The sequence below is a fragment of the Prinia subflava genome, chromosome 12 (assembly GCF_021018805.1).
Source record: "Prinia subflava isolate CZ2003 ecotype Zambia chromosome 12, Cam_Psub_1.2, whole genome shotgun sequence".
Classification (NCBI taxonomy): Eukaryota; Metazoa; Chordata; class Aves; order Passeriformes; family Cisticolidae; genus Prinia; species Prinia subflava.
In genome coordinates, this window is record NC_086258.1 from 2,609,927 (window position 1) to 2,636,806 (window position 26,880).

The 26,880-nt window shown below is 52.7% G+C and overlaps 1 protein-coding gene across 4 annotated transcripts in view; it reads right to left on the bottom strand.

Moving 5' to 3' along the window:
* WHRN (whirlin) overlaps window positions 1-26,880 on the bottom strand; it is a 51,387-nt gene that overhangs the window by 18,078 nt on the left and 6,429 nt on the right. For 3 of the 4 annotated variants that reach the window (XM_063409383.1, XM_063409382.1, XM_063409381.1), the window contains exons 2-3: window positions 18,833-19,048; window positions 6,636-6,761 (exon numbers count right to left, since the gene is read on the bottom strand). In XM_063409383.1, coding sequence (XP_063265453.1) covers window positions 6,636-6,761; window positions 18,833-19,048 — 342 coding nt within the window. The remainder of the gene's footprint in view (window positions 1-6,635; window positions 6,762-18,832; window positions 19,049-26,880) is intronic. The other variant, XM_063409384.1, reaches the window with a different exon arrangement.

The window sequence follows — 26,880 nt, forward strand, 5'->3', positions numbered from 1 at the left end:
AGGGGAATTATGCCAGGGTCTAAAGGGCCAAGAGAAACACCCCAATGAATTAGTTCAGGTGCACAAATGGCATCTCCCAGGGCTTTCTGATCCATCAGGAGTGGATTTCTTATCCCTGGAGTGGATTTTGCTGCTCAGACAAGGAGCACAGAGTTTACTGCAGCACCAAAACATTAAAAATCCAAATTTGATTAGCCTGTTTTATTGCAATTATGAATCTTTAATGGTTTACCATACCAGGGATTAAATTTTCATGATTTTTTGGTTCAGGACAGTTACACAGGTTTAATAATCTTTCTTTAATTTCTCCTTTTAAGAGTGAACCAAGAGGAGCCTGGCACGCTCTCATAACATCAGGGACACCAGAGGGGCCCTGGATTTTTTGCCAATTAACATAGATAATAATTATACTTTTCTCCCCCAAAGTCAAGGACAAGTGGGCAAGCAATAAAAAAACTGCAGAGATGCAAAAGAACCACCTACTAAAACAAAAGCTGACCCTGAGAAATGATTTGTTGTATTCACAGCTCCAAACTGGCACCGAATAAAAGAAGTAATAATAAGACATAAAAAAAGAAAATTATAATAAAACACAGGAAAATTATTGCCCTGGATATTTCAGGAACTACTTTTCAGTTGTGCTCAGCTAATGGTGGGTGGATACCCAGAATGTGCTGAATGCTTGAACACCTCTGAAAATGTGGATTATTCTCATTTCCTAGGGAAAAATGTAGCCTGAAATGCAGGGGCTGAACACGACATGCAAAAAAGTGACAGACCATGACAAGAAGAGAGCTTGGAAATAACACCTTGATGACAGCCCTGGCTCTTTCTCCTTCTGGAGACAGTGGGGAAGGGGAGGTGCAGCCAAAAGAAACTTAATGGGCTTCAGACAAGGGTTCTGAGCACCTAAAGTCTCTTAAAAATAATCAGAACTGGCTCTGGGAGGAATTCAATCGTACAGACAGAAAAATAGGCAAGAGATTTTAGATATGAGTTCAGGTTAAATGGCACCAAACGGAGCTGGGAATTACAGGGCCAAGGGGATGCCAAATGGGTTGGCACTGGCACCAGTCCTGTTTAATGCCATTAAAGTGCCAGCAGAGAGGCTAAACGGCACTGGAGATAGCACTAAAGTAGAAGGAGCCTCTCTCCAGCACAAATAATTACCAAAAGCCCTTAAGAAATTAAAGATATGGGCAGGGAAATGTATGGATCAATTTGGAATTGACCAAATTAAGATTTGCAGTAAACAAGGAAGTGCTCAGCTTCTCCAGGAGGGGAACGGGTCAGGGCAGAGGATCCACGTCCAACAGAGCCTGTGGGAGGGATCCAGGACAGGTCTGGGAGCAGGACAGGGAATGGGGGGGCCATGGCTGGCTGGAAATGGGTCCTTGCCCCAAACAAAGAGCCCAAAGAGCAGGAACAACACAGCCACAGAGGGGAGAGGGAAGCCCAGGGAGGGAAGGGGCTCTCTGGGGGTGGCAGTGCTTGTGGCACTGATGGGGGGAGGTTTTTGGTGGCCTCCCAGGAGAGGAAATTGATGTCCCCATCGAGGTGACACCACTGGAAGGACCAGGAAAATGTTACATCTTGGGTACCACAATCACGAACCTCCTGAGTGACTTTCTCCCTTTGCAGCTCATTCCCAAACTCTGAGGGAGCCACAAGACTTTTACCTCCTCTTCTCTTTTCCAGGAAATTTGTCTGTGTCCAGACCTCAAAGCTCAATGAAGCTTTCAAGGGGTGGCTTTGGGATGAGGGGCACCCCAGGGAGTTTGCAGATGACACCAAATTGTGTCCAGGGAAGGGAACGGAGCTGGGGAAGGAGCCCCAGGAGAGGCTGAGGGAGCTGGAAAGGGGCTCAGCCTGGAGAAAAGGAGGCTCAGGGGGACCTTGTGGCTCTGCACAGCTCCTGACAGGAGGGGACAGCCGGGGGGGATTTAGGATCTGCTGCCAGGGAACAGGGACAGGAGGAGAGGGAACGGCCTCAGGCTGGGCCAGGGGAGGGGCAGGGTTGGATATAAGGAATAAGGGAAACACTGTCCAGCACAGCTGCCCAGGGCAGTGTTGGTGTCCCCACCCCTGGAGGGATTCAAAATCCACATGGATGTGGCACTTAGGGACATGGGCCAGTGGTGGCCTTGGCAGTGCTGGAGGAATGGTGGGACACGATGATCTTGCAGATCTTTTTCAGCTTGAATTACTCTTTGTTCTATGACAGCCACAGCTGATGTAAAATCATTCAGCTCTTCCTATCTACAGTCTCCCTCTCCTCTCATATCTGGATAAATATGGATTGTGGCAGCCCTTTTCACCCCAGCCCTCGTTCTGGGAACTCAATATTGAGTTGTTTGCACAGAGCAAGCTCCCTGGAATCTGCTATTTCTGTTCTAAAGGTCAAGGAGAGACAACAAAAATGGCTTAAGGAGGAAAAAGAACCCAAATCCTGACATAACACAGCACCAGGAAAAATGAGCAAGGAAGAAATCAGGGCCAGCAGAGGCAGGAACAGCAGCAGGAGCTCAGCTCGTGCTGGGAACGTCTCGAAGGAGGCAGGAAGGACAGAGGCTGCAAGCAAACAAGGCTGACTCACCTCCCTGCTCTGCCAACCCCCCCTTTGCCACTCTCAGAACTGCCTCAGAGGCAGCAGATCTGAAGACGTGCCCCAAGAACACGTTGGCAGAAGTTTCATGAATGAATAAACATCAAGAAGGCCAAGGCCAAGGCTATGAATATTTAGTTATTGACTGACTGCAGAGACCCAGCCTGGTTTTTGCTCGAGCTCTGCCTGCTGAGGGAGCAGAACAGCAGCACCTGAACCTGCACCAGCGGGGCTGGAGCTCCTCTGGGACCCTCATCTCAGGACCTTGGTCCCTGTTTCTGGAGCTGGCAAAAGTTTCTGGGCCTCAGAGAAACTTCCTTGGTCTTGCCTGGCTTTCAATACCTTTTGTTTGTCCTTCGATCAAAATTTAAGGGAAGTGCAAAACATTAATTCTTTATTTCAGTTATTATTAAAAGAGCCCAAAATTCTGATTTGGTGCCACAGATGCAAGGAGGTAAAAATGAAATGTCTGGCAAAATTACAGATTGGTTTGGGTTAAAAGGGACCTTGGAGCCCATCCAGTGCCACCCTGCCATGGCAGGGACACCTCCCACTGTCCCAGGCTGCTCCAAGCCCCAGTGTCCAGCCTGGCCTTGGGCACTGCCAGGGATCCAGGGGCAGCCACAGCTGCTCTGGGCACCCTGTGCCAGGGCCTGCCCACCCTCCCAGGGAAGGATTTCTGCCTTGTCTCTCATCTAAACATCACCTGAGAATCAGCTCGGTTCTGGTACCAAACCCAGTGAAAGCAGCAATCCCCAGAGAAGGATCCAGTCCTGGAGGGCAGCAGGAACCTTTCCATCAACCCAGCCACGCTGTGGTGAGCCCACACTGAGCAAACCCACAATATTTCCACTTTAGAGAGCAACTCACTACCTGGAAATCACATTTATCCACCAGTTCTTGCTTCCTTGTGCATCACACCCCTTCCAGCACCACCTGGAGCAGCAATCTACACCCGAGCATGTCTAACAGCAGGACATAAAAGGCCTTTTTTACCCCAGACCTCCAGGCAGCACTGAATTTACAGCCCATAGCACACACAGATCAGCACGGGAACCGCCTGTGAGGGTCTGAAATCACCCCAGGCCTGACACTGAGCACAGCACGAGCCTGCTGGACACACAGATCACTGCCTGGAGAGCAGAGCAGCCACGGGAGAGCTGCAGCATCAACAAGCAGAGGCTCGGGTGTGCCAACAACAGGGGCAGGGCCTGGGGCACAGGGAGCTGGCACTGCTCTGGGTGCCCAGCGTGGTTATTTGCTGGCATTCCAAGCAGGGATGGGATGGGGATGGAGGGATTCAGCCACGTGTTCTGCTGTTGGGACTGTCCCTGTGACACCTCCTCTGCTGAGCTCACTGCCAGGGGGTGCAAAGGAAAGAAAAGCAGTGATTTTCCCTGGGCAGCAAAACCAGGGATTTGGAGCAGCAGGGGATCAAACAGAAAAAACACCAAGGAGAACAATGCAGCTTCTGCTTTCTTATTCTGTATTTAAACTTTCAGTCTGGTGTTTAGGAGCTGGATCCTGGCCCTGGCACAGGGGACAAACACTCTGGAGTCAGCAAGGTCACCCGTAGCAGCTCCAGCCAGTCCCTCCCCTTCCAGCTTGACCAAGCACAAATAAATTGTGCTGTGTCCCTTCTGCCCTGAAATCCTGTGCCCCAGAGCACTGCCCCTCTGGCTGATGAAGCCACCAACATCCCTGGGACACAGCTGGGGACCCAGCCAGGGGTGTGGGCAGAGGTGCCAGGCCAGAGGAGCACTCTGGGGCTCTGCAGGGAGCTTCCAGCAGCATTTCTGCAGCCTGAAAAGCACTCGGCCATCTCTAGGATGCTCCTACAGCTCCCTGTCCCAGCCTGTGATCCCCTTGTGGCCCATTTCCCTGCTTAGGACCTGAGAGAGATCCAAACCTCCGAGTGCAGCATTTTTATTCTGTGGCACAAAGGGAGACAGGAGTCTGCAGTGGCTGCATCACCCCTGAAAGTCTCCTTGGCTACACAGGGAACCCTGCTGACCTCAGTGCCACAGTTTGAGGGACAGGATCGTGTCTGTCCCAGCCCTCCCCACCACACCGTCCCCAGCTCGTGCTGCCAGCCTTGGCAGATTTAAGTGGGGAACCCTGAGCAAAGCTGAGGCTTAGCCCTAAACAGCCAAGGGGAAATCACAGAATCCTTTAGGGTGGAAAAGACCTTTAGGATCAGTGAGTCCAAGGAATGTCTCACTGCACAAACAAAGAGGGGATCAGAGCAGATCACCCCTCACCCTCAGCAGCCCAGCAGCCCTGCAGGGGACTGAGAGGACATTTCAGAGTTTAACATGCATCAGACCTCAGCTGACACATAAGGAATGGGGAAGAACTGACCCTCAGAGCCCACGAGATTGTACTGGAGGAAGCAGTGATTGGATGTCATCGCAGGGAATTGGGTCATTTAGAGGGAAAAACACACCAGGAAAGAAACTGGGACTGAAGTAAATGATCCAGCCTGAGGAGTGTGAGTGCCCCATTTCTGCCTGGCACACAGAGACACTCAACTGCTCCTTTCCAACTTATTCCACTGGTAAAGACACACTAATTTTCTATATTCTCTGTATTCTTTGCACATATATTTGGAGCTCTATAGCCTCTTGTTGCATTCCTACTCAGTTTTCCCAGCACTTTTCCCTGCCCTGATAGGCAGAAGGACAAAATATATTCCAAAGCCCCTATCTCATCTTGGTTCTCCCTGGGAACCAAGGCCAAAACCCAGCTCTTCGAGACATTTTCATGAACAAAATTCAGTTCCATCTGAGGGGAGCAGATTTAAAAGGAGCTTGAACTGGAGGGGAATTGCATCACCGCTTGTGCTCCTAATTGGTGAGCACAATTGAGTATAATTGTCAATTATGCCAATTTGCTAAACTCGTAAAACTGTGTTCACCCCATAGGGAGGCTTTTGTGGACATTTTCCATATTCCCCCCTGGAGGCCTCCAATGAAGACCAGCTTTTATATCACCTCCTATACTAACATTATCTCAAAAGTGTGTTTCATTTATAGGTTCTAAAGGCATCCCTGTCCCCAGGGTGATCCTGCTGGTTCACACAGGATCCTGTGAACACCAGTGCTGCAGGAGGAGCCAGCACAGAGAGCTGCCCTCTGAAATCCTCTCCTGCAGGCAGGCTGGGAGCTCCTCGGCACAGCACTGCCTCCAGACCCAGCAGCTCTGGATGACAGATACAGGACCAGGATCTTTAATGGAAAACTCTTCCCTGCCAGCTCGGGGAGGTGTTGATACCTTAGAGTGGCTACCTGGAACAGAGGCTAGAGCAGACTGAGAAAATAAAAGTGGGTATTTACTAAAGGCCTTCAAGAGCTACACCCTGGGCAGTCAAAAGCCTCCCAGAGGCTACACCAAGATGGACAATGGAGTTTTTCATACAGATACAAATTTGGTTCATTTACATATCAGGGGTTAATCCTCCAATTACAGCTTCAGGTAATGAAGTCATTTACTCCCAGTTTGCTCCTCCCATCTCACTTTTGTTTAAACCTTTTGGGGCCTGAGGCAGTGAGGAGTTCTTGGACCTCAGGTCCAGAGGGTTTGTTGTGTCTGACCAAAAAGTGGGGACAGTAACTAACACTTCATATGGAGTTTAGAGTTATACACTAATGCAATACGGGATTTGAAAAATAGAAAGGCTAAAATCTTAAGGCATCAGGTGAGAGGGACTTTCTGATGAAGAGACTGCTGGAGCTGTTTTGTCTGGAGAAGAGAGGAATGAGATGGGATCCCATCAATCCATACAAAAAACTCCAAGGGGTGTCAGAGGATGGTGCCAGAGGCCTTTCAGTGACAGGATGAGGAGCAATGGCCATAGATTAGAACACAACAAGTTCCACTTCAACATGAGGAAGAAATTCTTTCCCTGAGGGTGGCAGAGCTCTGGAGCAGCTACCCAGGGCGGGTTTGGATTCTCCCTCTCTGGAGACACCCCAAACCCACCTGGACACGTGCCTGTGCCACCTGCCACCCTCTCTGGGATCACTCTCACCTTCAAGCCAGTGCTCTCTGCCTCGGAGCCCTTGTCCACACCCGTGATGTAGATGCCCAGGGAATACTCTGCCCCTCCTCGGATCATGAGGCCCAGGGATTTCCCTTCATTCAGGACCAGATTCACCTGCAGAGGAATAGGAAGAGATACTTGGGGAGTGTCCAAGCGCTGCCCAAAACAGAGGTGGGACACAGCCCTGGGTTGGACAGCAGCTCCAGTGGGATTGAGGAGGCACTGGGAGCACCAGGAGGAAAAGCTCTTGAGGCTGAGAGGTTCAGCTACATGAGGGGCAGCACATGTGGGTGGATTTTCAGCCACAAATCAGCTGATCCACAGCAGTTTTCCACTTTCTCCTTTTACAGGTGCATCCCTGAGGTAGAGACTGAGCTGAGAGCAAAACCCCACAAGCACCAGCGGGGTGCCCACAGCACTGGCTGTGAATTCCCCCTCTGGCATTCCTGCCCTGTGCAAACAGAGCCATCATCCCCCTGCACCCAGCTGGGAATGAGCCCAGCCCTCTGCCCTTCCCTGTGCTGAGCCTGCAGGGCCACCCCAGGCACTGCCCACAGGACAGACCCCACGGGGGGCTGCTCCCAGTGTGAAATGTGGGGCTGTGTTTGGTGTCAGGTAGATAAAGGTGGCCTGTGTAGTTGTGTACTGGTTTGAAAGCAAAACCAGTGAGAATCCAAGTCAGAAATACAATTTAATAGAGAAGAAACAAACAACAAAAAAGATAAAATAAAATAAGATAAATGCAATAGTACAAAGGAGCACTGACAGTCAGAATGCAAACCTGACACCCTGTTGGGCAGGGTGTTGGGAGCAGTCCCAAATAAAACCTCCCAGAGTGACAGATGTGGCTCCATTGGAGTAGAGATGATCCTCAGGAAAGGGTCCAGTCATCCTCTGGGAATCCAGTGGGAACGGCTCCCTTGGTGTCTGGGATTGCTGTTTTATCCCATGGAAAGGCTTTGGCTCCTCCCCACTGGGTGGAGCATCTCACAATGGAATGAGGTGATGTTATCAGTCCTGTGAGAGCCTTCAATGGCCCATTCACAGGGGATGTCCCTCGGAGGAGGATGGGTGGAGGAAGAGATAAGGAGGCCCTGCCTTATCTGGTGTTATCAGGTGTCCATTAACAGAAGGCATCGCCCTCTTCCCCCCCTAGAGTCACAAGAGATAAAGAACAATATCTCCCAACTGGCTTCAACAGGTGAAAATAGAATACACATTTTTGGTTACATTTTTCAACCCAAGGCAAGTTGTAATTGGGAAATGTGTGGAGCGTGGCCATAGGACAGTTATAAAAATGAGCTTTAATAAACAACCAGAAGAGACATGGAAGGAGGCTTTTGAACAAATATTTTTGCTTGCTTATAAGTAAATAATGTAAGCTTTAAAGTTTTTACAATGTAAGTCTTAGGGTTTTAGTTAATATGAGTTTTATAGGCCCTGTGTAGGATAGAAGAATGCAGAAGTATTATTATTTGCTTGTGAAAATAAAATTATTAGAAGCTTTAAGCTGCTTTGTAATAAGAGGTTTTGAACTACAGCTTTAGAAAGTATAGAAGGATTTGTAATCACCTAAACAAAGGAGGGAAGTGAGTTTATCCCAAGCTACAATCCTGGAAAGGGAAGCTGGACATCACCATCACTGATTTATGATTCTGGGAAGGGAAGATGAACATCACCATCACTGATTCACAACCCCGGGGTATAGAAATTTGATGTCACAAATAGGAACTGATCACAATGGAGTATAGGAATAGGACTTATTTTCAACCCTAAGGTATAGAAATCCAAATTCACAAATAGAAACTAGGAGGAAACAACAGGAAAAAAAAAAAAGAAACCTGCTGAGAAATGCTTATGAACAGGCTCAATAAATACCAGCAAGAATTAACAGTGGGTGTGCAGCTGGAGGGGAGACCCTAATCCACTATACCCAGCGCTGCTTTGCTCACACTTTGTCACTTCAACTAATAAATTAATAAATTGATTGTTGCTTGGTATATTGGCTGAGTCAAGCTCCTTATTTATTACACCAGCCGTGGGCGTGATTATCTCCAATTAACAATGCCAGGACAAACCTCCCACAGACCCAGCACATACTGCAGGAGACATTTCCTATTCCCCACGACCTGCCAGGCAGCACCTGCACAGATTTCTCCCCATCAAATGCTGATTTGCAAACCCAGCTTCCATCTGCCTTCATCCACGCTCTCTTCCTCACCGGGCCTGACAACACTGGGGTGTTCAGATGGGGATTTGGAGTGGATGAGCAATCCTGTGCTCAGCTCCCTCGAGGACTCTCCATTTAAAATGGCCTTTGTTCACTAGCTGCACGACACTTTCTAAATAAATGACTCCAGGGTTATTTCTTTTTTTGCTTTGCTCCCAAGTTTTGAGTCACTTCTGAAGAAAGGCAGACAGCAGGAATAAAAACAAATGAGAAAAGCCAAAATGTGTTTCACACTGATAGAAACAACCAGAAACAAGCTGTTTGTGAAGGGCTTTTATATTTAAACCCCTTTGCTGCGGTCAAACCAAAATCTTGCACATTTACCTGGATGGAAAAATAATTCCCAGCTTCAAGTCAGTAATTAATCCATCTTTCTAGAGGACACAGCATCACAGAGGGAATTCAGGCCACTCTTAGAGTGGCTGGTATTGAAAACTCATTTTCTGTCTTGGTGACAGAAACACAGGAATCAGCAGCAGGACACAAATCCACCTAAGGCTCCAAATTTTGGATTCAGAGGAAAGGATGCAAAGCTGGAATGAGAACTGTAAGACATCAACTACCTGTACCAGCATCCTTCTCTGAAAAGCCTGATCTTCCCTGGGTTTCCTTTCCCTGCTTTAAAGGACAGAAAGTGCTGGAAACAATTTCAACTTTGAAGGATTATAAAGGAATTACAGAGACCTTCACACTTCAGGCTGGAGAGACAAGCTGGGCGCTGCAGCCACCCCCAGGAGCAGCTGCCTGTCACATCCAAGGGCAGTTTGGTTTTCTCTTTACAGGGAAACCTTGCTCTGGACACAGAACACTTCACTGAGTGTTTTCGAAAATTAGGAAAATGTTCAGCTTTTCTGAAGTGCTCTTACCTGCCAATCTGTCTGATGGTGTTTAGCATTTCCCTGCTGTAGGTTTTTCACCCCACTGAGGCTGTGCCTCTCAAAAAAATTCCCCAGTCTGAGAAAAATACAAGTAGAAGAAATGCAGCAAAGTGCCTGGAATCACAGATCATGTCAGAACAGACTGGGAATGACAAAATTCCCTCTCTAAGTGCCTGAATGAACAGACTGGGAATGACAAAATTCCCTCTCTAAGTGCCTGAATGAATAGACTGGGAATGACAAAATTCCTTTTCTAAGCCACTGAATGACACTGGGATTTGCTGGGGTCAGCAGCAGCAGGGGCAGCCCTGCATGCAGCATTTCCATTTCTCTTTAACTCTGTCCTGGTAAGATGAGAAGCTGCTCCCCACACGGGGAGAGCATCAGATGGAGTAAGAGATACCCCCAGTCCCTGTGCTCCCCAGGTGCTGCCACGTGAGCTGCTCTGCTCACCCCTGCTCCGGGCAGGAAAGCCACGGACACAGAAACCCTGGAGCCACAAAAAAAAAAACCCGAGGAAAAACCTCTGAGCTCCTGGAAAATCCATCGCTGCTGGCAGCCCGGCAAGCTGGGTTGCTGAGAGCTTAATTGCATCTCTTAATCAGCTAATAGCTGCAGCTCCCTGAATGAACCCTGCGGCAGGAACTGCCGGGAACAGCGTGGCAGGGAGCAGGGACAGGCAGGGAGCATCCAGGGAGAATCCAGGGAGAATCCAGAGAGCCTCCAGCTCATGGACACACCGCAGGTTTGCTGGCAGGCAGGGGCTCAGTGCAATCAGCCTGGGGAGGGCAGGTGATGCCTTTTTGGGACTACCTAAAGGCAGAAGCCAAACAAAATTAAGGGAATAAAAAGCAGGTGTATTTATGGAAGGGCCTTCAGGTACATCTCAGGCAGACAAAGCCCCCCAGGGGCTGCACCCACAATGGACAAAGGCTCACGGGTTTCACACTTTTATCAGTTTGGGCCATTTGCAGATTGGGGTTCATCTTCCAATTACAGCTGCAGCTAATGAAGTCACTTACCCCCAGTTTGCTCCCCCAACTCACTTTAGTTCCCATCTCTCAGGCCTGAGGCAGTGAGGTGTCCTTGACTGCCAGGCCTGGAGAGGAATTGCTGTGTCTGCCCCAAATGGGGAAGCAGCAGCTCACACTGTGTGTGGAGTTTGGAGTTACACACTAAAGAACTGCAGGGTTACAAATATAGAAATAGATAAAAGCTAAAATCCTGAGGCATCAAAGGAGCAATGGAGGGATGAGCTGATTGCCAGGATGAAGCAAAGGCTGAGCCACTCCATGCCAAGGGCAGGATCACAGGGGACAATTTGCACCCTCCTTCCCAAGGGATGGGCACAGCACAGGGTGGTGACAGGAGGGGTGGCCCTGCCGTGCTGGCTGTCCCTGGCACAGCACTGTCACACTCCTGCCAGCCTAGCCCCACACACGGCTCTGGGCTGACACTGAACACAAGCCCAGCTGTGTCCAAGGAGGGAGCTAAACCTGTGACCGGGCTGATGTTCCCAGTGGTTCCCAGTGATTCTAGCAGTTTCCAGTGGTTCCAAGTGGTTCCCAGTGGTTCCCAGTGGACAGCGGTGAGCCAGGGCCCCTCTGGGAACACACCCTCAATACAGCATTCCCTGGGCCAAGCCCTCCTGTTTGGGCTCTTCCACTCAGGCTGCCACACATGTTAACACTCCAGTGCCAAGGCTTGGCCCAAAGAGGGCATTTTGGTTCCATTTCCACTTTATGCTTCTACTCTACCCCCTGGGTGAAGCTGTAACGCCCCTCAGGGAGAGCTGGGATCACTCAGAGCTCCTAAATCCAGACTGTCCTGACACTGTCCCAAAGCAGGCAGCAAACAAGGGCAGCAGTTCTGTGGGGGAAACTGAGGACATCACACATAACAGAATGGTTTGGGTTGGAAAGAACCTTAAAGCCCACCCAGTCCCACCCCTGCCATGGCAGGGACACCTCCCATTGTCCCGGACTGCTCCAAGCCCAGCCCAACCTGGCCTTGGGCACTGCCAGGGATGCAGGGGCAGCCACAGCTGCTCTGGGCACCCTGTGCCAGGGCCTGCCCACCCTCCCAGGGAAGGATTTCTTCCCAATATCCCATCTAATTCTATCATCCTTCAGCTTAAAGCTGTTCCTTGTGTCCTGTCCCTCCATGCCCTTGTCCCAAGGCCCTCTCCAGCTCTCCTGGAGCCCCGTTAGGTCCTGGAAGCTCAGTAACATCCAGGCAAGGTCACCATGGCATTCCCACTGCCCAGTCCCCACCTCCTTCCCTGTGCCATTCCCAGCCCCAGGGAACTCCTGCCTGCATCACACAGAAACATTTGGAAGTCCAAGGTCACAGTTTTAATTTCTGTTTCAATGCTGAAACATCTGCCATCTCCTGTAGCAGGCAATGAGGGAAATAAACGCCATCATCAGCGAGGCGCCTGCTCCGAGCTGATTCCTGCGCCGCATTCCTTCTGCCCAGCTTTGTGGAATTACCTGTTGACAGATTCAATTTTGCCATCAGAGAAATGCCTTTCAGACAGGAATTAGCCTGCCCCAGCACGGCTCAGCACGCAGCTGCGTGGCTGAGGAGGTTCCAGCCATGCTGGCAGCTATTTCCAGGCCATTACTGCTGCCACACAACACAAACAACGCCTCGGGAGGCTCGCAGGGCTCATCCTCCTCCTGCTTCCCAAGGAAACCCCACAGATTGTGTCTAGACATCCTGCACACAGCGAGTGTGGGGAGGCAGAGCTGCCTCACAGCCACTGATGCTGTCCTGGGAGCGGCTGGGGGGTGCCAGGGCCATCAGAGCTGTCCCAAGGTCACCCCCTGCCCAGGGCAGCTCCCAGCACTTGGGCTGCCCCCCAGTATCCAGCACTGGGGACAGGGAGCAGCTCCCAGGGCTGAGAGGTGACTTCAGAGCACAGGGGCAGTGGCCAAACCAGGTCCTCTGCCCATCCCAAGCCTCAGTCCAGCTCCTGCCTGCCCACGGGGCAGGGCTTGGCTCTCACACCATCTGCACCTTTGGGTGCTTTTTCTACCTAAAGCACCTAAAATAAGCAAGAGGTGGAACTGCTGCCCCTCGGGGTGGGCTGGGGTGTGACACAAAGGGCATTTTTGGGTAAGTCTGCTGGGACAGAGCTACAGAATGCCCAAGGCAGAAGGATGACCCCTGGAAACACTGAAGGCCAGGCTGGACGTGGCTCAGGGCAACCTGAGGTAGATGAGGATGCAGGGGGTTGGAGTAGATGGGATTTAAAGGTCCTTTCCAACCCAAACTATTCCATGCCTTTAATCCCCAGGACCCTGGTGCACCAGTGGCTCATATCCCACATTCCAGTCCCACAGGGAACTAAACCAGCCCTCCACGAGCCTGGATATCCTTAAAGCTGTAAACAAAATCCAACCCCAGCAGAGTCAGAGCAAGCCAACAGCGAGAGACGTGGGGAGCTGGATCATTCCCACTGCAAATGTCATTACAGACTGATAGAAAGAAATCCTTCCTTCCCTCTCCTGCATCTCTTATCCTTCATGCTCAAGTAGTTACCAGCAGTGCCTCAAACATTCAAGCCACGCAATATTAGCAGAGATATTTTATTTTTTTTTTAGTAATAATTACTGCTACTTTTGGCTCCAGAACTGCCTGAAGCCGAGGAGATGTTCACATTCTCTTTATTATGTTTTCTTTCTTGCGCTGCACCAAAAGCTTGCAGGAATAAGCAGCTCCCCTGGCAATAAGCACATTAAGGCACCAATTCAGCTGATGGAATGGTGCTTCTCAGAGAACTCGCAGCCCAGCACTGCCAGAGTGCTTTGCACACTTCATCTTCCTCCCAGCTCAGCAGCAACTCCGAGTTTTCACTGTCTGAGGGCTCCCAAAGTGCTTTTAATGAAATAAGCTGTCGATCCCAGAAGTCCATCAATGACAATTCACAGCACAAATGGCTCTTGCTGCTGCTGTGACAAAGCCAGAGGACTCTAAGCCTGGCCAGACGTTGGAAATCCAAGTGCTCTGAAGCAGAAGGTGAGCAGGGGGAGCAGGTCCCAGCTTCCAGCAGGCAGTGACATCCTGGGATGGGGCTGGGGGCTCTCACCTGCTCTTCTGTCTGGCCTGGCTCCAGCAACATTTCCTAGAGCTTTGCAGTATTGCAAACCCTTCCTTTTGCACTTCCTGCCCACTGGTGACTCCACCTGCAGACACGGGGCTCTGGTGAGACACTGGGTTCACCAATTACAGCTACGGGAAAATGCGAAATTTGGGAAATACAGCACCTGCCACACACAGCACAGCCATGGAAAACAAGGATCTGTGTGACACCCTGCACAATCACAGGCTGAACCTGCCAGCAGCTCCTCCAGCCCAGCATTCCCTCAATCCTCACCTCCCTTCTCCAGTGCCATCCCTCGGGGTAGGTCAGGTCTACACAGAGAACCTGGCCCAGAGCTCAGCACCTCTCTGTACCCAGAACAGCCCCTGACCCGAGCTTGGGGAGGGCTGGAAGAGGATGGGGAAAGCCAAATCCCAACCCCCAGAGCCCTTTGGTGGGGATTCTTCCACAGCTGGAAGTGAAGGAATCCCCGTGTCCACAGGAAAACGTGGCCAAAGCCACAGGCTGGGAATGAACAGGCTCTGGAGCTGAACCACAGAGCACAACCACCCTGTTCCACACCTCATCCCACTGGGATGATCCCACACACCCCTACACGGATCAGTTACACCCTCACACACCTCACAGTGCTGGTTTCCATCTCAAGCCTTTGGACAACAAATCCTTCTGCCTCGGGAGAATCAACTCAGTGACAAACCCATCCTTCCAGGCATGCAGATGACAAACCCATCCTTCCAGGCATGTGCTGGAGGAAGAGGCAGCCAGACAGGGATATCTCCATTGCCTGAAGAATGCCAGAAGCCTCCAGCAGCCGTGAATTTAACCTTGGGAAAGGTGGAAATCTCCCTTTGACCCCAGAGGTGCTGCAGCCGTGCCGAGCTGCAGCCGTGTGTTGCATCGCCCCAGCCTCCTGCTGCAGGGCTGGAGCTGCTCTGCTGTGCTTCCCCAAACCCTGCCTCTCTGAAAGCTTTGGCACATCCATCCCAGGACTTTCAGATCGATTGGAAATAGGAGAGAGCAGGATAAAAAAAAACAACAAACCAATTCTTCCATCAGAATGTAAAACCACCCACAAATCAAACAGGCCTCGGTGCCTGTCAGTTCTGGTTGACTGGGCTGAATTAACCAGGGATGTGATGCATTTATTTGCATTTCTGTGAACAGAATAACCCCACTTTCAGCAGTTAATTATAGATCTGTAGCTAGCTATAAATCTGCACAGACAAACAGAAAGGGAGAGAACTGGTGGCGGGCTGTTCCCCTGTTCTGGGACACGTTTGCACCCCTCCACGGCACTCAGTCATTCAGGCCACAGCGACTCAGCTCACCCACACCCTGCAGCCCATGTGCAGGAAATGTCACACCAAAGAACCCCTGTCCAACACCAGCCAGGGCAGCTCTGCTGCCTGCCAACACCCTTGGACTGGGGGGAATTGCTTCCATCACCAGCTGGCACAGCATGGCACCTCTGGATGTGGAGGTGTCTGGGCAGCCTGGAGCATTTCAGAGTGAGAGCAGCCAGTAATTTTCTTTTTTTCTGCTTTTACAGATGGGAAATCAGGAGTGGAGGCTACTGCAAAGTGCATTCCAAGCCTTGTGCACTTAAAGCAGTGACCAATGTCCCTGCTGGTGTGTCACCAAGGAGTGGGGCCAGGAGAAGGTTGAACGCTCCCTCTCCATCCCATCTCCATCAATGAGAGCTTCAAATATTTCCTGCAGCTGCCATGGATTCTTCCCAGGGTAACAGAGAGGCCTGCAGGCCCCTGTCCTGGGGTGAAAGTGTGATCCTCTGCTGCAGAGATCCAGAGGAGGCACAGGGGGATCAGAGGGATGGAGCAGCTGTGCTGGGAGGAAAGGCTGGGAGAGCTGGGAGTGTTCACCTGGAGAGGAGAAGCTTTGGGGTGACCTCAGTGTGGCCTTGCAGGGCCTTAAGGGGCTACAGGAAAGATGGAGAGAGACAGCTTGGACAAGGGGCTGGAGTGCCAGGACAAGGGGGAATGGGTGCAGACTGCCAGAGGGCAGGGATGGATGGGAGATTGGGCAGGAATTGTTCCCTGTGAGGGTGGGCAGGCCCTGGCACAGGGTGCCCAGAGCAGCTGTGGCTGCCCCTGGATCCCTGGCAGTGCCCAAGGCCAGGCTGGACATTGGGGCTTGGAGCAGCCTGGGACAGTGGGAGGTGTCCCTGCCATGGCAGGGGTGGGACTGGATGGGCTTTGAGGTCCCTTCCAACCCAAACCAGTCTGGGATTCTCTGAAGAAGCCCAAGGACTGCCTGGGTGTGTGGAGCAGCACCAAGGAATGGAAGGACACAAGCTCAGATTTTGGAAGAGCCACTCCTCACACCAGGGCAAAGGTGCCCACAGCAGGATGAGCAGGAGCACACCCAGGGCTGGCACATCCTCCCAGGGCTCTGCAAGCTGCCAGGACCACACGAGGCTGAGACAGGGGCAGGGGACACACAGCTCCAGGCTTCTGAGCATTTCATGCCCACACAAAGTGAGGACTGAAGGAATGATGTGCACAGAAACAACTCCCCACAGCTGCCCAGAGCTGCTGCTGCTCTGTCAAGGTGACACTGGGTGGCAGGGGGTGGGGGACACCAGCCAGCAGCGCCTGCTTTTCTCCTCGCCTTAAAATAAAAATAATAGGCTCTTCTCCCTTGTGGCCCACATGAATATTTCATCAGCAAACTGCCTCACCCTGTATTAGATTTTTCTCTCCCTCTGGCTGAGATGGGAAGCTCACAGACCCTTCCACAGCGCTTCCAGGAGCTGAGGACATTTTGGACACAGACAGAGAAGTATCAGGATAAAAGGATGGAAACAGTCAAGGCTCCAAGCAATTCTGTCTTTGGGAAGGCAGTGCTGACTCCTAGGACAGTACTGTGATATTCTATGGGTGGCAATGAGGAAACACCACGTCCTGCTTGTACAGGAGGAGGTTCCCTGTCCATCTGTCCCTTCAGCTGTGCCTCACTCCAGGGGCACCTGAGCACTGTGACTCTGCAGTGACACCTCTGCAGGCCATGGCAAGTGTGAGGGAGAGGAGACATCAAATCCCTGAGATCAAATATTGCAGCTCCAACACCCTGTGCTGGCTTCCCTTACACCAGGGGCTGCTGAAAGGAGGGCAGCTCAGAGAGGGAGAGCAGGGCTGGAAATTCGATGTGCTGATGGTTTCCTTCTGTCACAGGCCTGGGATCCAGGGCCACACTCCCCTGGTGTCACTACAGGAGCCATTCCCTTCCCTGCTCCTTTTTCCCTCACCAGGGTTTTCACTCAGGCCCCTCCTGGCTCAGGCTGCCTCTCCCCAAACAGAAAAGGAAAATAATCTGGTTTATTTCAGAGCATTTGTCCCCCAGAAGAACTGGGGGTGTTATTTTTTTACTAAGACAGAACTGCCAAGAGACCCAAGAAGGCTTCACAGAAACACCTGAGGAAGGATCTGACTGCAGGAGGAAGGGCAGGAATGCACTCTGAGATCCAGCCCTCCACACCCACGGGTGACACACATCAGAAGGGACCTTAAAGCCCATCCAGCGCCACCCTGCCATAGCAGGGACACCTCCCACTATCCCAGGTTGCTCCAAGCCCCAATGTCCAACCTGGCCTTGGGCACTGCCAGGGATCCAGGGGCAGCCACAGCTGCTCTGGGCACCCTGTGCCAGGGCCTGCCCACCCTGCCAGGGAACAATTCCTGCCCAAATCCCATCCAGCCCTGCCCTATGGCAGTGGAAGCTATTCCCTGTGTCCTGTTCCTCTGTCCCTTGTCCCCAGTCCCTCTCCAGCTCTCCTGGAGCCCCTTTAGGTCCTGGCAGGAGCTCTGAGCTCTCCCCAGAGCTTTCCTGCCCCAGGCTGGACATGGGTGTCAGTCCTTCAATGTCCAGCCAAACAACCTCCTTTGGGAAAGCCTTAAACCCACTCCTGCTTTGGTGGCTGCTCCTGGCAGGACCTTCCCATCCAGACCAGACTGGACAATTCCTCCCCTCCAGCCCAGCTTCTCCCTGTGCCAAACAGGAACAAAGTCAACCCACCCCATCCTACAGGACTCCTGGGGGCAGACAGGGGGAAAGCTACAGCCCACGGGAGAAAACCTGAGGATGCTAAAGGAGAGCCAGTGGAGAATCACAGAGATGACAAACCCGGGGAAACACAGAGAGCTGGGACCTGCATGGGAGGAGACCCCAGGGCTGAGTCTGATCCCCCTTTGCTCACTGTCTTGGGTTATGTAACCAAAAAAAAAGTGTCTTCTATTTCATCTGTTGAAAGCAGTTGGGGGATGGTTTCTTTTTTCTTTATCTCTTGTAACTCCAGGGGGAGGAGGGCGGATGCCTTCTGATCACAGCCCAGCTGTTAAACCAGGTGGGGCAGTGTTTGTGATCTCTGTCACCACTGCCCACCCTCGGGGATATCTTCTGTTCATGGGCCATTGAGGCTCACAGTGACTGACACATTCCATCATCCATTGGGAGATGGAACACCCAGTGGGGAGGAGACAACCATTCCCTACCCAGATAAAAACTGAGCTGTAGGAACACCAAGCAGCCTGTTTGCCACTGGATACCCAGAGGAAGACTGGACCCATCTCACCACCAGGATCATCTCTACTCCACAGAACCACGTCTGTCACTCCAGGAGGATTTATCTGGACTGCTTCCAGGAGTTTATTTGGACCCTGGCTGACAGGGTGTCAGGTCGTACTCCTGACTCTGTCAGGGTTTTCTAGGACTTTTGTTTGTTTGATTGCTTGCTTGGTTTTTTTTTTGGTTTTTTTTTTTTTTTTTTTTTGTATTACTGCATTTGCATTTTTTTTTAATATTCTTGGTAAAGAACTGTTACTACTATCCCCATATTTTTTGCCTGAAAGCTTCTAATTGCAAAATTAAAATAATCTGGAGGGAGGAGTTTTCACATTCTCCATTCCAAGAGAAATTCCTGTTTTTCCCTGTCTTTCCAAACCAAGGCACTCACCTTCTTCTCATCGCCCTCCTGCAGCAGCTGGAGGTGGCTCCTCTTCTCGCTGTCCCTGCGCAGGGAGCTGTTCTGGTGGTGGGGCAGCCCCGTGGGGGGGGACACGCTGCGGCCCTGGGGGTCCACCCAGGTGTAGATGTGGTTGGTGACATAACCCCCCGGGATGCGCCCCACCGAGTGCACCGACAGGTTCAGCTTCTTGCAGCCCTTCAGCACCTGCAAGGCAAGCCAAGGACAAGGGGTTAATGCCCTCAGGGCTGCCTGGACTGCAGGCAGGCACAGCTCAGCACTTCTGGAGGTTCAGAGATCTCCAGCTCCTCTGCAGGCATCAACTGAATGATGGAGCTGCTGGTGGGAAAAGCTGGGGTTTTGTGTTCTCTCCAGAGTTAAGGCAAAGCTGCTGCTGCTGAGAAAACAGAGAAAACCTTTCCCATCAGCCAGGGAAAGAGCAGAGTGAAGCAAAGTGGGGAGGTGAGGTGGGCAGAGCCCAGGATGGGCTGAGCGTGGGACTGAGCAGCTTCTGCAGCCCTGGAGAGGAGTCAGCAGGACAGGGAACAGAGCTGGAGGACAGCAGCACTGATCCCTGCCCAAAGTCCTCTCCAGCTCTCACGGAGCTCCTTTAGGCACTGGAAAGATCTCCCTGGAGCCATCTCCCCTCCAGGCTGAACACAGATGTCAGCCTCTCAATGACCGTGCTGGCAGCAAACAAAACCAGAGTGGGAAAAGCCTCAGCTCAGCCCCAGCTCTGTCCCCACAGCTCCAACCCCTGCCACTGGAAGCGCTCCTGATGCCTTCAGGGAACATTGACAGCACTCCCAGAAATTCAGCCACTGAGTTACCAGATGCCTTCCCCAGCACAAGCAGTCAATTAGTGAGTGGAATAATTACTAAATACATACACACACTTAAACCAGCATGCACAGAGATGACCTTGGGGGCCAGAGGAGGTGATTTGCAATCATTCCTCTGCCCCTCCAGCTTCCACTGTGAGAAGCTGACACAGGAAACTTCAATTAACAGAGAGGAGTTCTCCCTGGGGACAGCTGTAAGTGCTGATCCCTCCAGAGCCCTCAGGAACATCAGCACTGCAGATCTGCTCTCAGAAAGGAGGTGTTTGGGACTTTTTTCCCAAGTATACATCATTTTGATGAGCTGCTCCTGCAAGGTCTCCTGTCCCCACTGAGCAGAGAAGCTGCTGAGCAAAGCTTGTGGCTGGGAAGAACTAAAACCAGCAGTAAAGGGTAAAATGGTCAGTAATAGTGGGCTGGCTGGATCCCAGCCCTGGCCTGGCAGCACTGCTGTCCCTCCCCTCCAGAGCCACAGAGAACCCAGCTCAAACCCCAGCTCAGCATCTCCACCACACAGAGCAACTTGGCTGCAAACTTGTCACATGCTCCCAAGGTCACCCTGTGCCTGGAGGGCTGGCACAAGGACTGCAAAACCAACACCACCCTGGGCTGCCCAGCAGCTCCAGCCCCTGCTCCTGCAGCTTCCCAGTCCCTCAAACACAGCCCTGCTGGGATCTCCTCCTCTCCTCCCTCCCAGCTGGGCTGCCAGAGGTGCTCACCACGCTCCATCCTGCCCAGGTCTCTCTGGGGTGATGGAGCAGGTTCTGAGCGCTCTGCCTGCTCCAGGGGACCGCTCTCCCATGGCCGTGCCAGGCTTCAGGGCACAGAGCAGCTTCCTGAGCCAAAGCTGCCACACAGCCAGGCTCAGGATGGGCTGAACTCCATGGAAATCAATGAGCTGGGGTGGCAGGGACCCTTCTCACCCTCCAGACATACCAGGGCAAGGGATCCCTGTCAGATGGGTACAGGACGCCCTGAAATGTTCTTTGTTCATCCAAACTGGAGCCACTTCTATAAAGCCTCTTTTGAGTCTGCAAAACATCACTGTCCCCCTGTACCTGTGTGCAGTTCTGGGCCACTCAAAGGAAGAACTGGAACATGTACAGAGAAGGGAACGGAGTTGGGGAAGGGTCTGGAGCCCCAGGAGAGGCTGAGGGAGCTGGGAAAGGGCTGGAGCCCCAGGAGAGGCTGAGGGAGCTGGAAAGGGGCTCAGCCTGGAGAAAAGGAGGCTCAGGGGGGACCTTGTGGCTCTGCACAGCTCCTGACAGGAGGGGACAGCCGGGGGGTCGGGCTCTGGGAACAGGGAACAGGGACAGGAGGAGAGGGAACGGGCTCAGGCTGGGCCAGGGGAGGGGCAGGGTGGACACCAGCAGGAATTTCTCCATGGAAGGGAAGATAAAACATTGGCAGGGGCTGCCCAGGAGGTTTTGGAGTGCCATCCCTGGAGGTGTTTAGGGGATGACTGGACAATGGCACAGGGGTCCCCTTCCCTGCCTTCCTCAGAGAATCCATGCTGGCAGGGAGGAGAAGGAGCAAAGGGAACCCTCTGGGGTTTGTACCACACAGGAGGGACCTGAGGCACAGGAGCAGGGACTGGGCACAGGAGGAGGGACAGGCACAGGCAGGGGCTCCACGTGGAGTGTCCAGGGACAGGGCAGAGGGGGCTGATGAAGCCTGGCAGAGCCATTTAGCCTCAGCCAAACGTCACCCCCTGGCAGGGCAGGCACGGCACCAGAGCTGCTCTCTGGAGGCACAGTGAAGCTGGCAGGGATGAGAGGCCAGAGATTTACACGGGGATTTTTATGTCTCCCTGCAGCTCCCTTGACAGGGCCACCAGGAGCGGGGATCTGGGCTCAGGGAGATGTTTTATGCATGAAGGTGACAGCAGATGTGAGGGGAGGGGAGCAGCTGCACGGCTGGGGGCAGCAGGAGGCCAGGGCTCCCTCCATCCAAGAGGGGACACGGAAGGAGCAGGAGCTGGGAGTGCCCAGCAGGACACTGCTGGTGACAGCGCTGCAGCAGGCTGGTGACACTCTGGGGAGTCCTTTACACATTTCCTGAGAGGTCTCTCCTGTGCTCAGTGAGAAGCAGTTTCCTGCCCAGCACAGTTTCCTTCCTAAAAACCCTCCCTGCTCATGCCCAGGACAGGGCTGGAAGAGGAGCCCATCAGGACCCTCCCTCACTCAGAAGCACCTTTAGGACCAGGTCACCTGCTGACCTGCACCTTTGGGTGATCCCAGGTGGGGGAGGACAGGGACACCCACAAAAGATTTTTAAGGGACTTTTAGAGGGACTATGTAGGAATAGGACAAGGAGGAATGGCTTCACGCTGAGGGATGGTAGAATCAGATTGGATATTGGGAAGAAACTTCCCTGTGAGGGTGCAAACCTCTTCCCCAACCTGGTGACCACTAAAGTCAGTTCTGCTCAAACATCTGAGCTCCCAAGAGCTTTCTGTTCATCAGGCACCAGGTCTTTCATCTGCAGCTGCCAGGGAGGTGAGAGGAGATGAGAGGGGAGCAGTTTTCCCTCCCTTTCCCTGGGATAACAGCACAGTATGTGATCCACACTGAAGCACAGCACAGGGACAGGATCTGGCACACATCTACAGAACCTTTGTGCAGCCACACTCTGAACCAGACTGTGACAAAGAGCTTGGCACCAGGAGCTGCAGAGTGACGAGGCACCAGGTGAGCCAAGTGGAAGAAGCTTCCACCTGCATCCAAACCAGGACAGAATCCACCAGCAGCTGCTGAGCTGAGCTCCAGGAGAGCAGAGTTTCCATCCATCTCCCTGCACAGAGAGAAATGCTGCATTTCCCCTCTATTTTTTTTCCTCCCCAGGTTTTACCAAGGCCAGACCTCAGCCCTGTGTGTCCCTGTGTGCAGGGAGGGCTCAGGGCAGGGCCCAGGCTCTGCTCTGTGGGGCCCAGCAATGGGACAAGAGGAATGGGCAGGAACTGATGCCCAGGAAGTTCCACCTGGACATGAGGAAGAATTTCCTCCCTGTGCAGTGCCTGAGCCCTGGGACAGGAGCCCAAAGAAGGTTTCACAACTGTGGCCTGCTCCCTTGGAAGCCTTTATCCTGCTGGTCTGTTCCCAGCTGCTGCTCAGGCTTTGAGCACTGCACTGTCCCCATTCCCAGTGAGGTGTCACAGTGCCACCAGGCTGGCACCAGCCCTTCAATGTCCATTTTGCTGCCAGTCCTGCTTATAAAGGCACCACAGCAAGTGAGAGGGTCAGAACCTGCCCACACAGACAATACACACCATCCCAGCTCCCTGGGACAAAAGGAGAAGCTTTTCAGCATTATTCTTATCACAGAATTCCAGAATCATTGAGGTTGGAAAAGACCTCCCAGAGGTGGTTCCCACCTCATCCCCAGCCCAGAGCACTGAGTGACACCTCCAGCCCTTCTTTGGACACCTCCAGGGATGGCACTCCAAACCCCCCTGGGCAACTCCTGCCAATGTTTAATCTCCCTTTCCATGGAGAAATTCCTGCTGGTGTCCACCCTGAGGCCGTTCCCTCTCCTCCTGTCCCTGTTCCCCGTTCCCAGAGCCCGACCCCCCCGGCTGTCCCCTCCTGTCAGGAGCTGTGCAGAGCCACAAGGTCCCCCCTGAGCCTCCTTTTCTCCAGGCTGAGCCCCTTTCCAGCTCCCTCAGCCTCTCCTGGGGCTCCAGCCCCTTCCCCAGCTCCGTTCCCTTCCCTGGAATTGCTCCAGCCTTTCAAGGTCCTTCCCAAACTGACAGACCCAGAACTGGACACAGGATTTGAGGTGGCCCCAGCAGTGCCCAGCACTGGGGGACATCACAAAGGCCAGGCTCTGGGTGGGAATTCTACAACACAAACCTTTTTGCTCCCAGACACACAAAATGTCCTGTGTGCACTGAGTGCAGAGATACCCCCAAAGCCACAGCAGAACTCATCCTGCGAGTTTTTTTGGGAAATCAGGTGTTCTGATGGGCACACTGGACCTCACCCAGCCAGCCCTAAAGAACAAATTCCACCTCCTTCATGCCCTGTGCAGAATCAGACAGTGCAGGCTGCATCTCCATCTCCTTTCTCAAGCCATTCCAGGGATTTGCTGCCTGCTGTTCAGTGCTGCTGGGTTTTGCTCCAGCCTCAGATAAGATTTGGCTTTGCCCCATCTCTGATGTGTTTGAGGACCATGGGGTGGGAGGTTTAGGCTGGCATCACAGTGTGCAAGCTCACCTGCCAGCAGCCCAGCTTAAAGAAATCATTTATGTGAATCTAGGAATTAGTGCCAAAACCTTTAGCAGAGAAACAGTCAGCAACTGCCCAGAAATGTCAGCAGAAGCAGCAAGTGCCAGAGACAGGGGCAGATTGATTCCAGGAGGCCACTGATCCCCTAACAACACTCTATTTAATTATCTGTCAAGCCCTCTCAGAGGGAAGGAGAACGTTTAAACTGATCAGAAAAGGAAACACACATCTCATGTGCCACAATTACCTTTTAAAAACCCCATAAAACCCTAACAGCTCCCAGTACATCATGTTCTTTCCTAGGATGCAGAGTGGCAGCTGCCACCCTTCTGAAACCCTGCCAGTCTCACATCATTGGAGGCTTTCCCCCCCTCATATTCCCCACTTCCCAAGAGCCCTGAGAGGCTGTGTAAAAACACCTCCAAAAATCTCCCCAGCAGGAGCACAGACGGCAGAAATCCAGGGCAATTAATCCCCAGCAATTAACCCTCCTGGCAGCCTGCCCCAGCCTGCCCCTGGCAGGGGCACTGCCCACTCACTTCACCCCCAAATCAAGGAGCAAGGGGCTCCCGTGGAGGAGAGGGAAGATCCCAGCTGGACACCGGCAGCACGGACCATGAGCCATCCTCCCCCTCAACACAGCCTCAAGCTGCTTCTCCTCCCGGCAGGAACAGCCTCGCTGGAGCTGGGCTGGCTCTGGGATAACGAGCACGGGATAATGGGCACGGAATAATGAGCACGGAATAAAGGGTGTGGGATAATGGGCACGGAATAATGGGTATGGAATAATGGGCACCGCTCTGCTGGCGAGCTCCAAAGGTCAGTGTGGAGGTTATCAATCAGCAAAGCACCAGGAATTTGGCAGCACGTCCCCAAAAAAGTAAGGCACAGGCTTAGAAATAAAGCTGCAAAGGGAAAGAAGCGCTGAGGTACCACAGGAGGGAGGCAGAGGCAGCTTTTACAGCACGCTCCGGCACCGTGCAGGGAGGGATCGGCACAAGTTTGTCCAGCCACTCTTCCCTGCTCCATCCCGGGGTGTTCCGGCTGGACTCCGGTGGGTTTAAGGCTGTGGGATCAGACGGACTGAGCAAAACCACCCCGCTGGCAGGGGGAACGGAGCAGCTCCTGCGGCTGTGGGGAGGGCAGGGGCTGCGGGGCTGGAGCCTTTACAGGACAGGGATGGAGCCACAGCAGCTGGAAGGCTCCTCTGCCCGGGGGGACACAGACACAGGCACCCCCAAAACGTCTGCTCCAGGGATCAGCTGCAGGCGGGGGGATGAAATACTGATGATGTTCAGCGTCCCACTGCACACCTGGTTAAGGCCAAGTTTGCCAGGTGAAGCAAAGAGAGACTGTCCCAGCCTCAGACTGCAGAGTGCAGCTGTAAATGAGGATTTTGGAGTAAGTGCTGCCCAGAGCAGCTGTGGCTGCCCCTGGATCCCTGGCAGTGCCCAAGGCCAGGTTGGACAGGGCTTGGAGCAGCCTGGGACAGTGGGAGGTCTCCCTGCCGTGGAACTGGATGAGCTTTGAGGTCCCTTCCAACCCAAACCAGCCTGGCATTCCATGATTTTAACTCTGTGCTATCCCAGTGTTGCCTGACAAAGCGCAGGGAGCCTGGAACGCTCTGCCGTGGGCAAACAACTCAACCTGAGCGGGAACAGAGAGAGGGAACGAGGGAAAGGCGACCCAGAGGCAGGAGGGGAGAGCAGCACGGGTGGAGGGACAGCAGCGCGGGGGACACGGGAGGGGGACACGGGGAGGGGGACACGGGGAGGGGTGACACGGGGAGGGGGTGACACGGGGGATGCAGGAGGCACAGTCCAGCCTCTCCCCCTCCCTAGGAAAAGGACAGCAGTTGGGCTTTCAAGTAGCGGCGCTTATGCAAATCAATGCAAATCGATGTATAATTATGGTGATTGCACACATTTAGCCCCAAGGCATCGGGAAGCCCATGTCCCTCTCACCGGGAAAGGTCAAGTGAAATGGTAGCTCCAGCAGCTTCTCCCTCCCAGGGCTGACACCTCCCCATCCCCATCCTGCCACCTCCCGCCCCTCCGAGCTGCTCTCTGCCCAGCGCAGCCCTCAGACAAGCCCGTGACAATCCTAAAAAACGCAGAAAACTCCACAGAATTGTGGAAACAAAGCAAACCCAAAGCTGTTTGGGTGCTTTCAGGGCAGGGGGGGAGGCATAAGGGAAATGCAGATTAAAGCACTGCCTCCTGCTTCCTCAGGTCTTCTGCTCCACACCAAGCAATGCTGAAAGGAGTGAAGCACCACCAAGGTCATGTTGTCTCACAGGGTTAATTCCTTGGGGGAAAAACTTTGGAAGAATCAATGAGGAAGGCGCTGGATGAAGCACCGAGGGCATCCAGGCAGAGCCTGCACAGGGCAGAGCCCCTCCAGCCTCCCCTGCCCTGAGGGGCTCCCAGGCGATTCCTGACCCAGCAAGAGGCAGGACCAGAGCTCCTCCAGGGCTCCATCTGTGCTCACCACCTGGGAGAACTCAGAGAGCACCCAGTCAAAAGAACCCGAGGTAAATCACATCAGCAGATAGCTTTGTCACTTTAACTGAGGGCACTTAAAGCTGAATAATTCTCCGTGGCACGGAGGAAAGTGTCAAGAAAATCCATCCTCTTCCCCGAGGACAGGCAAACTGGGTAAAGGATATTTTAATTCACCACTTCTGACGCTTTTGTTTTCTTGCAATGGTCACCAGAAGGAAATAAGCTTTTATCCTCCAGGTTATCTTATCAAATTCTCTGCCGAGGCAAAACTGTTTATTTACAAGGAGCCCACTAAATCACACTGATGCTGCAAGAACTCCAGGATGCCCTGACAATGCTAACCCTGATGAACAAGCCAGTCCTAGTGCCAACTCCTATCATCCTTGCACGATGAGGAGAGGAGAGATTAAGGCCCTCATTCCAATCCTTTGCATCAGTACAAAGTCATTTGATTTCATTAGGGCTGATTG